At 42.3% G+C, this 14016-nt stretch overlaps 1 protein-coding gene across 4 annotated transcripts in view; it reads left to right on the top strand.

Moving 5' to 3' along the window:
• The window catches only part of LOC138783143 (polyamine-modulated factor 1-binding protein 1-like), a 279398-nt gene that overhangs the window by 122760 nt on the left and 142622 nt on the right, over positions 1-14016 (top strand). For all 4 annotated transcript variants that reach the window (XM_069957440.1, XM_069957441.1, XM_069957443.1 and 1 more), the window contains exons 16-18: positions 86-253; positions 4128-4295; positions 6644-6775. In XM_069957440.1, coding sequence (XP_069813541.1) covers positions 86-253; positions 4128-4295; positions 6644-6775 — 468 coding nt within the window. The remainder of the gene's footprint in view (positions 1-85; positions 254-4127; positions 4296-6643; positions 6776-14016) is intronic.

The raw sequence follows: 14016 nt of genomic DNA, 5'->3' as shown, positions 1-14016 counted from the left end.
CAGGTTTCATGCTAAATAGAGGAATTTAAGATGTCTTCGGTTTCTATAGAGGAGCCAATCTTACATATTCCATTATATTTTTAAGATTAAAGAACAAGAAAATCGATTAATAAAATTGGAAGATGACATCCGTCAGTTACAAGAGAAAAGTAGTTCTTCTCAAAGTGATCTCCTAGAATCCCAAGCGCAGATGAAAATCCTCCTCCTGAATCTTTCTACAGCAGAGAAACAGATTAAACACTATACAACACAGGTACTGTAAGTCTTTTATTCATCTGGTGTAAAATTTAATATGCTGCTGATACAGATATATCGATCATCTACCGATCAGTCAGCTTAAGGTCCTCCATCAAAGGGATAGTCAAAGGCAGGTAAAGATGTTTTTTAAATGTAAAAATGACACTTGCTTGAAAAAATTTAGCTTGTGTATGCAGGAAAACTTTTGAGGCACATTTCTTAAGACTGTAATAGCTTAACAATTCTGTTGGTACATCTAGTCTAAGATTTGATCAGTTATTAGTTGACTTGCCTTATACCAAAATGTTGCTTCACAATTTTGGCACCATTTTTGGTGCGTGGAGTTGCACACAAGCCATACTCCTCTCCTGAGAAGCTCTGCTCCCTGCTAAGTCATTTTTTTGTCACATTTACAAAGGAAATATGTCCCTTAGTGCTATAATGGGGCTGCCTGAAGGGAATCTGTCTAGAAAGCTGCATTTGACGCACCAAACTGCCCACACTTTTAGATAGCGTTTAGCACAAAAGACGCATGTTACCTTTCCTATGTCAGTCTGTTCTTCTAAAACATAGAAAAATGCTTTTATTCTCTAGTGTACAAAAGTAAAGGGGTATGCACAAGCCCTTGCCCCCCTTCTGCACAGCGCAGAAATTAGATTATAAAACAGCTCAGCTTTCAGCTGACCATAAATCAAGGATGTGGGTGGTTGGGAGCAAGGAGGTATTACAGCCATCGACACTTCAGGGGCTTTGGAATGCCTTGTTGACTCTTTAGATCAGAGAATAAAAGCATGTTTCTACATGCTGGCAGCACAGATGGATATATGAAAGGTATCATGTGTCTCCTTCACTTAACAGCTAGCAAATAATGTCAGCCGTTTGGAACATGTGGACATTGGAACATGTGACACATTCCCTTTAAAAGCTTGTTGAGGAGATTTAAAAGAAAAAAGAAAAATATCCTAAATGGATGATCAGGCCTTATAAAACTGATGGCCTATACTGAGGATACACTATCAGTAATAGATAAGCAGGGCTTCAGTTCACTTGATCCCTGCCAGTCAGCTACTTGAAGGGGCTGTAGTACTGGTTCAAGTAATGTAGCCCTTCCTGTTTTTACATGTGTTCATGCTATTAGTAACAGAGTACTGCACTGCTGTCCCATTCAAGTTAATTACAAGTGCTGACACCCCTTCAAACAGTCCTTCAACAGTTGGAAACCCCACCAATCTAAGGGGGTATTACATGGCCTGATGATCATTAGTGATGTCTGTGCAGCCTTGTGTTGAAGCTGTAAAAAAATAAAGAGATGTACTTACCTCTGCATGCTCCCCCGGCCTTGTCTGTGGGATTCCCTGCTCACCACAGCTGCCGCTCACACTTCTGATATTGTCTCTAAAGTGACAAGCCACTTAGCCACTATCACTGGTCGAGATGAGATAGTGCCTCATGGTGTGTTTACACAAGCAGATTTATCTGACAGATTTTTGAAGCCAAAGCCAGGAACGGACCATAAACAGGGAACGGGTCATAAAGGAAAGACTGAGATTTCTCCTCTTTTGAAATCCATTCCTGGCTTTGGCTTCCAAAATCTGTCAGATAAATCTGCCTGTGTAAACGCACCATCAGTCAGTGGCTTATCATTGCAGACATCGGTTAGGAAGTGCTGAAGGCAGCTGCACTGAGAGGGGAATCCCAGAAACAAGTCAAGTGGATGCCAGGGGAATGTGGGGAGGTAAGTATACAGCTTTATTATTTTCATTATTGCATCAGCCATCGTCCGCGCATAACTATTACTTGGAACGGTGGTCGATTGATTTTCAAACTTAAGGAAAAACATTCAGCACAAACTAGGCTGCCCAGTTCTCTGTTGCTGATAGAATGTCAGCCAGAAGTTTAGCTATCTGTTGCTAATGTTATAATGAACGGTGAGGATACCTGGTTTAATCTCCTGTTCCCATCCGTCTGTGTGCCAATGTCTGAGAAGGAGACTTCTTTTCTGCAAGTGGATACAATTAGATTCTCCGTGTATCCACCATGTAATGATGCCGTATAGTCCGCTCTGGAGGTGCCCCGTTCGGCGGCACTTCTCCACAGTGCACTAACCCGATAGTCCAATTCAAACTTCCCGGGAGATTCAGTGACATCAATTTCTGTACGGGTCCTCAGTTGAGCCAAAATTTTTTGGTTGATTTTTGGAGATTCATTGTACCATTAGCAACAGATAGAATGTCAGCCAGAAGTCTAACTATCAGCAACAGAGAACTGGGCAGCCTAGTTTGCGCTAAATGTTTTTTCCTTATTATGTCTACCTCTTTTCGGTGAGCATACGGGTGTTGACTTACACATTTAGCAGCAGCAACAACAGCGCTGGTGAGGAGGGTTGTTTCATTTTGGGGCAACTTCTCCACACTCTATTAGTGATTTTCAAATTTGCTGGAAGGCAATGATCAGCTCCTCATCTGATCGTTGTCTTTATTACTCGGGGCAATATCTGTCTGATTCTGCCTGATTTGGCCCTAATATTGTCACCATTGCATTTATTTCTACCCTTGATGTTTAGCCTTTCAATTTCATAAAGCAGAATTAAATTTTTTCATTTTTTATGTAATCTTTTTTCTTTTTTTTTTTTTTTTTAGCAGTCATATGTATGTTCATACGGTCATAATTAAAAATAGAGCAATTGCTTTTCATGCATTTAGTTTTTTTTATGCCTTTTATACTTCAAAGACTTTTATCATTACTCCTTGGTGGATTCTTCCAGCAGGCCCAATATTTTGCATTCGGAGGTCTCATCCATAACTCTGGCAGGTCACTCAATGTAATGAGCAATCTTATGCTGTCCTTTTCTGGTGCGGCGCATACTCAGCCATTGTTCTGGCAATTTTAAGGTTTTCACGTCCCCCTTCCTCTTGGCATTTCCATTCTTGCAAATGAGAAGCTTTTGAGGTCCAGGCAATAGGCAGACAAATATCAAGGGTCATTGTAGACCGATCAAAGGGCAGCAATATAGAGAACGAAGAAAAATTAAACAGATAAAGATAAGCATAGACTAAATGTTTTAGCTTTGATAGTGAGAGCTTTTATAGGTTTTGATTCAAAATCCAAGAATTTTAATATTCCTAAACTAAATCTGTGGGGAGCAATGATATATTCAGGTGACAGAATAATCCTTCATATTGTAGCAGATTGTATTTTAGAGGCAATTTTATTATAATTCAGTGAGAAATATCTCGGTGGAAATTATGTATACAAGGCAGAGAAGGAATATGAATACCGTTTTCCTAAAAGTAATCTGTGTCCCAGCTTTATTAAATCCCCCTTGTTGTAGGCGTATTGAGCAGTAGGTAAAATTGGTATTGCAATCTGAATTGTTCACATAAGTAATTTAACAGAGTATCGGAGCTTGTACAGTAATAAGGCTTGTTTTAATCCTCTGGTTGTGGCTCCTGACACCATGGAACTGCACATTGCTTCTGTTTGCCCCTGTGGGGAGGTTAGATGACTGGAGGATTACAAAACCCGTGCCTTTTATTATTTGTACAGGCTCTGTTCTCTGATAAAAGGAACGAAGAAAAATTGCATTCACACATTTGGCGAGGAACTCCTTACAACTGTATCTTCACACACAGGTCAGGCATTGGCTGCTACTTTATGTGTGCCCCCGTCATCAGAATAGGAAAACTTAAGAGAATTGTTTAAAGATCTCGATCACAGTTAAAAAGCAGCTCTGGGCTGTTATATAAAAAAAAAAAGGGCTCAAAGTAGCGAGCGTCTGCTTTTGCTTCCTACCGCAATCACATGGTGATCTTTAAATAATCTCCTAAATGCTATAAAAAAAGGTTTCTTTAAAAGGTCTTCATCAAACTGCACATTTTTTTATGTTCAAGGCTGAATTTTATGAGGAAACGATAGCGAAACTGCAAGAAGATTTGGAACAGTCAAAGAGACACTGCAGAAAATGTACAAAAAGTCTGGAGTCTGCTGAGCAGAACATTTGTGATTTGAAACTGGAAATAACTTTATTACAAGCAAATCACAAACAGACAGTGGAGCAGGTAACGCCGCCGTATTCATCTTTCATCTGACTTCGTTTTTGATGTTACAATGCCAGACATAATTTTTTTGTACAATGGGTTTCATTTTTTTTTTTGTCTCGTGTTTGGACAGGGGAACAATAAAAGTTACGTACTGTGAGAATGGGCTTCAATTTAAAACAAGTGTTAGAACACATAAGCATAGAGAGAGCCATTCTTTTACACCTGCGTTCTGCAAGTCTTCCCTCTCCACTGGCAGCCCATTGCCTTCCTGTCTCATTGTCTTCTACACATCCCTTAACCGTGAGACGGCATAGAAAAGAGGCAGGTACTAATGGCTGCTGCACATCTGCTGCTCACAGGAACACAGGAGCAAGTTGATACTGGAACTACCTCTTGTATTTCAGTCTATAGACTTCTCAGCTCTATTTAATTTACTGGATCTATCTATCAAATTTATGTCTGGTTCTTAGCCATTTTATCATAAGGAAACTCCCAATAGCGTTTTCTCCTCATTGTGGAATCTCAGAATTTGGGGGCATTCACACGTTCAGTGAATGTGGTCCATGCATGGAAGATGTGCTACAGACCAAATTCACGTACCTTCCAGCATCATGTATTGTTATAAAGCCAGGATCTCCAAAACAGTTTAAGGCTATGTTCACACAACCTTATTTCTTCAATTAATAATGGCTGTTGTTGCAGATTGTGACACCGGCTGTTATTGAATAAATACATTGCATTTACTTATATGAAATCCTGGCCAGAGTGTATTCCTTGCAGACGCACCGAAAACTGACTTGTCAGTTTTATGCGGCCACTATTCATTGAATAGCGGCTGCTCAAGACTGACAGAGCAGACAATGTACAGTGTGGCTGGAGCCGCACTTTACATTGTCAGCTATAGTTAATTGGAATGCGGGCGCACCCAAATGCGCCCGCATCCCAATTAAAGAGAAATGAAGTTCATCCAGCTGTCTCTGCAGTAGCGGTAGGAATCAACTTCACTGAAACCAGCCTTTCTGTGACACGGCTGTGTCACAGAACGGCTGGTGTAATACATAGTGTTTTTCAACTACTGTACCGTAGCTGCTGAGCAGCTGTATCAGTAAAGTAGTAATGATGAGCGGATACTGTTCGATCGAATAGATATTCGATCAAATAGTAAGGTATTCGATCTATCAAATATTATCGAATAGTTCGCCGAATATTCGATAAATATTCGATAAGCGTTCAAATGCCCCAGCTTCTGGTTTTTACCTCCAAGTGGTCGAATAGATGTTTTTTAATAATCTAATACTTGTTCCCATAGACTTAAATGGGATCAAATATTTGATCGAATATTCGTGAGATATTCGTACGAATATCAAATATTCGAATACTTCACTATTCGCTCATCACTATAAAGTAGCACAAAGATTTAAAGGGGTTATCCAATGCTACAAAAACAAGACCACTTTCTTGTCTCACGACTCTTGTCTGCAGTTCAGATGCGGTTTGCAATTAAGCGTTATTTACTTTAAAGGAACTGGCCAGCAAAACCTCGCCCAAGCTTGAGACAAGAGTGCGGCTGTCTCTGGAAGAAAGTGGACATGTTTTTGTAGTGCTGGATAACTCATTTATACTGTTTTGGAGCTCCTGCCATCATCATGATGAAGGGGCTCTAAAATCTATTCTGTAGCACTTCATCCGTATTTACAGACCATGCACAGAACATTTGAATGCCCCCTTTGGCTGTAATCAAATTTATATTTCCAATACTGATACAAATTTCATGTTGAAGAGGCTGTATGGAAGAACATGCCCCATAGATTGGACCCTCAAAAACTCCTGCTTTCCCATGTTAGAAATATTCTACACTAGAAGCATCGCTGTAGATGCACTATAATATCGTACACAATAGAGTTTCCCCTGTGGGGAAATCATATGTAGATTCCTAACTTTCCCCCGAGCTTCTGTACCAGAGACCTGCTGCACCTGTATAACAGAGCCCTGTGCTGCCCTTCCTGGTTAGTGGTCGGAGCAAGACGTGCCTGTCAGCCTGTAGAAATTTCCCGCCGTAGCCTCAGATGGGTATGCCTTGCGCTGACCACTAACAAATTTATAGTTAATTCTTTTTTTTTGGGGGGGGGGGGGGGCATGCCTCCTTTGCGCCATGCAGTGAAGGGGATGCAATCCCCACAAAAAGCTACGAAACTTTACACTACAGCCTTGCTTCTGCGATATTTTGCCAAATCTGGGCTCTTTGCAGATTTGATAAATTCCCCCTTTTTGCAGTTTTAATCACATCACTATAAAAGACACTTGCACACTGGATAGATTTAGTTTTTGTGGCATAACTCAATAATGGTGTTCTATCTTGGTTTTAGCTAAATGTGAAGTCAAAAGAGAACTCTGCTCTCAGTACAGAACTCAACAAGCTGAAAGAAGAACTGACCGAGCTTAAGCTAGAATCCAAGGCCGAATGGTTGAAGTTTACGCATAGAAGCATAAGGGAGGAGGTAACGCCGCATTAGACAAATGTTTACAATCATTATATCAAAGTTACGAAAATGAAAAACACTTTTTGTTTTTGGTTTTGAGACAAGTGGGTCTATGTGCGGAGATGCTGAGGAGCTCCTCCATCTGTTATCTAATTAGAAGCTACAAAGGTTGCAAAAAAAAAAAAAAAATGTGAGCGCTTGCTTGAATATTTCTCGTGACTGAAACTATTAAGATTAAATTTCTCTCCCGTGGCTTCAAAGATTTATTGTTCCCTTCTAGAGTTACTGCTTGTGGTCTTGAAGGGGTTAAGTAACACAAGATGTTGCAGGGGGCCAGCATGTTTCATCATTGCCTCTTGAGCTGATACGGGGACCTTAATGACTGATAATTATAACTTTTTTTTTATTTTTTTTGTGAAGTCAAGACACTTTGCTTTTAACTCCTGACCTCCTGTGATTTTAGATCACGCAGTGTTTTCATGACTTAATAAGCAAAGTTTTCAGGCCTCTGAGAATGGTAATACTGTAATGGGACTTAATCGGACACAGAGCAACACTTTTAATTGTATGAAAAATGAGAACTGACTTGCAGTAATTTCTTAAAATGTACCTTCTGCACGTACTTGTCACAACTGACCCAAAGCTTGCTGAAGTCTTGGATTTTCTTGTGGGCTACAGAAATACTCCAGCGGTTTTTTTTTTGCCTGTATAGTAAAACTTTAAAGGGGTAGTGCGGCGGTAAAAAATTATTCACAGAATAACACACATTACAAAGTTATACAACTTTGTAATGTTTGTTATGTCTGTGAACTGCCCCCTTCCCCGTGTACCACCACCCCCACCCGTGTCCCCGGAAGTGTAGTGCATTATACATACCTGATCCGTGTCGACACGCGTCCGCCATCTTGTGCCAAACATCATCTTCGGCCGGCTGGCCCGAACACCTCCGATCTTCCCGAGTGCCGGCAGCCCTCTGCCGCGTCATCAGCTGCTCAGCCGCGATTGGCTGAGCATAACTGTGCTCGGCCAATCGCGGCTCAGCGGCTGATGACGCCGGAGCCCCACGCACCATAGTAAGCACTGACAGAGTTTTCTGTGGCCGCTATTCAATGAATAACGGCCGCAGAAAACTGACATGTCAGTTTCTAGCAGTGCCGCTAGGGATCCCGGCGGGAGTGTATACTATGTGTATACACTCCGGTCGGGATTCCATAGGCAGCAATAACTCGTATATTTTCGTATAAATCACGGCCATCGTTGCAATCAGCAACAATGGCCGTAGTTTTACGAAAATGTACGTAGTGTGAACATGGTCTAAGAAGAAGAAGAACTGCTTGATTGCAACTCCCTGCTTATAATGATTGACAGCCCGATTTTTGTGCAGATACACAGTAGATATATTGGAAGTGACCATAGCTTAAACTGTGTATCGTGTGTATTCTCTGATTTCTCCTCTTAACCAAAATATATTTATTTGGTTCCATCTTGGCTCATAGCAATTTGACGTATGCCTATGCTATTCTGTCATTACATAGTGTATTATAGTCCTTCCGGCCAATCAGTGGCTGCGGCAGGTCAGTGCACTGATTGGCTGAGCGGGACGTCAAGGCAGGAGCCCCCGAGGCAAGCCGGAGTGAGGAGCAGGTAATGTATGCTCCGACTGGCAGGGGGTTAAGGGGGCCGTCACTTACACTCAGGGGGAGGACAGTCCTGCTACGAGTATGGATTCTAATAGAAACTAATAGGCATGGGATCCCCAGCGGATTTTGCTGTAAATGTGCAGCGAGAAATCCCCCGCCAATCGGGTACATGTGTTTGTACCCTATGGGAAAGTACTATTCAATAGCATTTTGCCAGCCAATCTAGCATATATTTAATGTTTTCTTTGTTCAGTTTGGTTTTATTCTATACAGTGGGAGCTATAAAATAAATCTTATGCTAATTGGGAAGTGTCGAGAAGTAGTCGAGATGCTGCTGACAGATATTATGGTTTCTATAAATACCCAGGGGCAGCCTAGCTCTGTAACTAGCAAATTCTTGATTTTCATAAAGATCAAGGGACATTCATGCAGTCTGATTACCGTATAGATACTTAACAACTGCATCAGGTATTCATGTTTTAATGATCAGGGCATATTAATGTGTTAAAGAGCCAATCAAACCTGCAAGCAATTGACAGAAATGCACGGTTGTGCTCTTAACCTCTTGATGACTAATGATGGGTATGCTCATCACGAGCGCCATGTGGTTGCTGGATCATGATGAGCAAACTCATCATGCTGATCGCTCAGGTGCTGCTATTGTGTCCACAGAATCAGGAGGTAACAACAGCCATAATAGACACCTGCAGCCTTGCTCTTAAGGAAAACTCCTCCACTTCACCCCTTTCATTAACGGACCCCAAAGCTGTCCGTATCGCTTTTATTAGGTATGTTAATATACTAGACTATAGATACAGATGAAAAAATTATAGCTTAAAAAATACAGTAAAATTCTTTGTTTGTGATTATACAAAGTAAAATAGAAATGTAAAAAAATAGGGTGTTCCGACAATTTGGGATGAATGGTGTAAAAAAAAAAAAATTGATGCGATGTGATGCTTTAACCCCTTAAGGACAGAGCCTGAAATGGCCTTAATCACAGAGACAAATTTTATGAATATGACCAGTGTCACTTTATTCATTAATAACTTCGGGATGCTTTTACCTATCCGGCTGATTCTGAGATTGTTTTCTCGTGACATATTGTACTTTACATTTCTGGTAAATTGGAGTCGATACTCATAACGAATCTTTATGAAAAAAAACCAAAAAATGTGAAAAAATGTGAAAAAATGCATTTTTCCAACTTTGAAACTTTTTTGCTTATACAGAAAGTGGTTATACCACATAAATTATATATTAAATAACATTAGCAACATGTCTACTTTATGTTGGCAGCATTTATTAAACGATCTTTCATTTTTTTTAGACAATAGGAAGCCTAAAACATTAGCAGCTAATTTCCAAATTTTCAGTAAAATTTCAAAATCAGATATTTTTAGGGACCTGTTCAGGTTTAAAGTGTATTTGAGGGGCCTGTATGTTAGAAAGCCCCACAAAGCACCCCATTTCAGAAACTGCACCCCCCACACTCTGCAAAAGCATATCCAGAAAGTGTTTTAACCCTTTAGGGGAGTCACAGAAATAAAAGCCAAGTGTGTAAGAAATTTGAAAATTTTAATTTTCTGTGCAGAGATTTTATTGTAATCCAATATTTTTCATAATTATAAACCTATCACCAGAGAAATGCACCCCAATAATTATTGCCCCGTTTCTGCAGTTTATAAAAATACCCCATATGTGGCCCTATTGCGCTATTTGACGCAACCACAAGCCTCAGATATAATGGAGCGCCTAGTGAATTTCAATGCTTCCGTTATATTTGGTCATTTTTGACTGTACCACTTCAGGTTGGCAGAGGCTCTGGGGTGCCAAAACCTAAAAAACACCACTAAAGGGACACCATTTAGAAAACTACACCCCTCAAGGAATGTAACAAGGGGTGCGGTGAGCATTTGGACCCCACAGGTGCTTCACAGATTTTCCAAACAATATGGCGTGAAAAAAGAAAAAAATATTTTTTACACTAAAACGTTGTTCTAGCCTTCAATTTTTCATTTTCTTAAAGGGATAAGAGGAAAAGAAAGACACAAAATGTGTAGCGCAGTTTCTCCCGTGTACGGAAATACCCCACATGTGGCGATAAAGTGCCAAGGGGGCGCAGGACGAGCCTCCAAAGGGAAGGAACGCCAATTGGCTTTTGGAAGCTGAATTTCACTGGAAAGGATTTCAAGGGCCATGTCGCATTTACAGAGCCCTCGTGCTGCCAAGACACTGGAAACCCCCCACAAGTGACCCCATTCTGGAAACTACACCCCTCAAGGAATCTAACAAGGGGTGCAGTAAGCATATGGACCCCACTGGTGACGGGCACAAATGTGGAACAATGTGACGTGAAAGGGAAAATTTTCATTTTTTCACTTTCATGGCACAAATGTGCCTGTCATCAAGGGGTCCATATCCTCATTGCACCCCTTGTTAGATTCCCTGAGGGGTGCAGTTTCCAGAATGGGGTCACTTGTGGGGGGTTTCCAGTGTTTTGGCAGCACAAGGGCTCTGTAAATGCGACATGGCGTTCATCATCCATTCTAGCCACATCCAACCTCCAAAATCCAAATGGCGCTCCTTCCCTTGGGAGGCTTGCCCTGCGCCCACATGGCGCTTTATATCCACATGTGGGGTATTTACGGACTCGGGGGGAATTGCTCTACACATTTTGTTTTTTTTTCCTCTTTTAACCCCTTGTGAAAATGATAAATTCAAGGCTAAACCAACATTATAGTGTAAAAAATGTAATATTTCATTTTCACGCCACATTGTTCCACATTTGTGCCCGTCACCAGTGGGGTCCATATGCTTACTACACCCCTTGTTACATTCCTTGAGGGGTGTAGTTTCCATAATGGGGGTCACTTGTGGGGGGTTTCAACTGTCTTGGCAACTCAGGGGCCTTTTGAATGCAACATGGCCCCTCGAAATCCATTCCATCCAAATCCAGCCTTTAAAAACCAAATGGCGCTCCTTCCCTTCGGAGGCTTACCCTGCATCCTCATGGCGCTTTATGTCCACATGTGGGGTATTTCCGTACTCAGGGGAAATTGCGCTACACATTAAATGTTTTTTTTTTATCTTTTAACCCCTTGTGAAAATGAAAAAATCATGACAAGATTAATGATTTAGAGTAAAAATTTTACAAAAATTACACTAAATGTTGGTCTAGCCTTGATTTTTTCCATTTCCACAAAGGGTTAAAAAAGAAAATGAACACAAAACGTGTAGGGTAGTTTCCCCTGAGTACGAAAATACCCCACATGTGGGCATAATGTGCCATATGGGCACAGGGCAAGCCACCAAAGGGACAGAGCGCCATTTAGAGGCTGGAACGGAGGATGGAGGCCATGTCGCATTTACAAAGCTCCTGTGCTGCCAGGACAGTAGAATCCCCCCACAAGTGACCCCATTCTGGAAACTACACCCCATAAGGAATCTAACAAGGGGTACAGTGAGCATATGGACCCCACTGGTGACGGGCACTTACGTAGAACATATGCCGAGAAAATAAAAAATACAATTTTTTTCATTTTCACGTCCCAAATGTGGCCGTCACCAGGGGGCCATATCCCCGCTGCCCCCCTTGTTAGATTCCTTATCGGGTATAGTTTCCAGAATGGGGTCACTTGTGGGGGGTTTCTACTGTCCTGGCTGCACAGAGGCTTTGTAATTGCGACATGGCATCCTCTAATGGGAATGGCGGCCATACCTATTTAGCTGGGGAAAAGGGACAATTCTAATTTATTTGGGGGTATTAGGCCAATTATTAGTTTATAAGGTTGAAAATGACAGGTGTCCATCAAATTCAACCTGTGTTGACCCAGAGGAAGGGAAAAAACCCTCGTAAGGCAGACAACAGTAGCCTCATCAAAGGGAAAAAATTCCTTCCCGACTCCATAATGGCGATCAGAATAATCCCTGGATCAACGTGACCCCTGAAATAGGAATAAGGGACAGAATTTAGATCATGTAGAACTCCAGTGACGTGTGGTGCGCCTTGAAGCGATCCTGTATGCAGAGGCCGGGGGGATCAGGACAGTTGTCACACTGGAAAATGGTGTCCTTCCTGATCCCCCTGTTACGCCACACTCTGCACTTCTTCTGGGGTCTCCCTTTCTCCAGTGTGGGGGACGTCACCTGGAAAATGTTGTCCTGGTGCGATACGGGGTCCTTCATATCCAGAAGCGCTGGGTCCGCTCCATGGCTGCTAAATATTAGAGCTCTATTACTACTTCGGAATCGCGGCAGATAACCCTTCGTGCATTCCGCAGTTGGCACCCGCCGGCGGAGTGATGCAGGCACACGTCTCCACACGTGTCATAGACTCCATTCTATGCACGGGCGGATTCCGCTCTCCGACCAACGTGTTCATTCTCTGGATGGACGATGGAATCCGCCTGTGCATAGAATGGAGTCTATGACACGGGTGGAGACGCGCGCCTGCATCTCCCTAGCTGAGGGGTCCAGAGCAGGTATTTACTATTTTGGGGGACTCTGATGCGCTAAGTACCAGGGCGCGAGGGCGTAAATTTACGCCCGATGTCGTTAAGGGGTTAAAGAAGCATTCTGGATTTTTTGTTTTTTATCTGTCCCCCCCACTGCGCACTGGCACGTATACTCACCAGCGATAATCAGTGTCCCGCAGTGCGGCTTTGTTCCGGTCCTGCGGCGCCGCTCAAATTCTGCGCACGTTTACTTTCCCGCTGTTCTGTCTTTTTGTCAATTGAAGGCCGTAAGTCATGCTCTCCAATGCATTCTCTATGGGAAAGCGTAACTTCCAGCCTTTAATTGACAAGGAGACAGAAGAGGGTTCAGAAGAGAAGTAGTGTGAACACACGGGACTTGAACTGCGCCGCAGGACTGCAACGAAGCCGCGCCGTGGGACACCAATTATCGCTGGTGAGTTGACAAATAAGTGTAAATAAAACATTTTAATAGATATATGCAATAATCACATAGAATAAAAACAAACATATATACAACACCAAAGCCGTGGCTACCGTACAGATAGGTGAGTATACTAGGCCCTATTCATTCCCTGCCTGTGACTCTAAGGACCACCTGGTATGTGGATCCCCTTGACCTGGCGTGGCTGACCCTATGTACACTGAGTGAGTAGTGTATAGATCTAAGGAAAAAATCCTTCTAACGCTAGTCCCCTTGTATTCTGGTATATTGTAGGGTGCAAATGTGTAGCCTGTATTGTTGCATCCTCTAGGGCAGCAGGCCATGGTAAGGAATGCCTCCCACCTAGGACACAATTCAGTCCACCTAGTGTGAGGTGGTAATAGCTGTTGTTGTATCATCTTCTGACGCATTTCCCCCTATAGATCATGGTCAATTGGTCTGAGGTTGATGCAGGCTCATCAAGAGATAATAGAGCGGTCACTGGTGCACTTAAGCTATGGTGCCCCCACCGTATAGATATAGGGTCCAGGTAGGCCCTTTAGGAGATAGGAGGCAATCCATCTCACTGTGCAGTAATACAGCTGTTCTATGTAGTGGTTCTTAAACTGTGAGGCGGGCCTCACCAGTGAGCCCCCCCTAGTTGTTGGTGAGGCCCAGCTGGGGAGACAGTTTTCACAAAAGTAACTATGATCTGCACAG

The sequence above is a fragment of the Dendropsophus ebraccatus genome, chromosome 2 (assembly GCF_027789765.1).
Source record: "Dendropsophus ebraccatus isolate aDenEbr1 chromosome 2, aDenEbr1.pat, whole genome shotgun sequence".
In the NCBI taxonomy this organism is placed as follows: Eukaryota; Metazoa; Chordata; class Amphibia; order Anura; family Hylidae; genus Dendropsophus; species Dendropsophus ebraccatus.
This window is presented reverse-complemented; position numbering and strand designations above follow the sequence as displayed.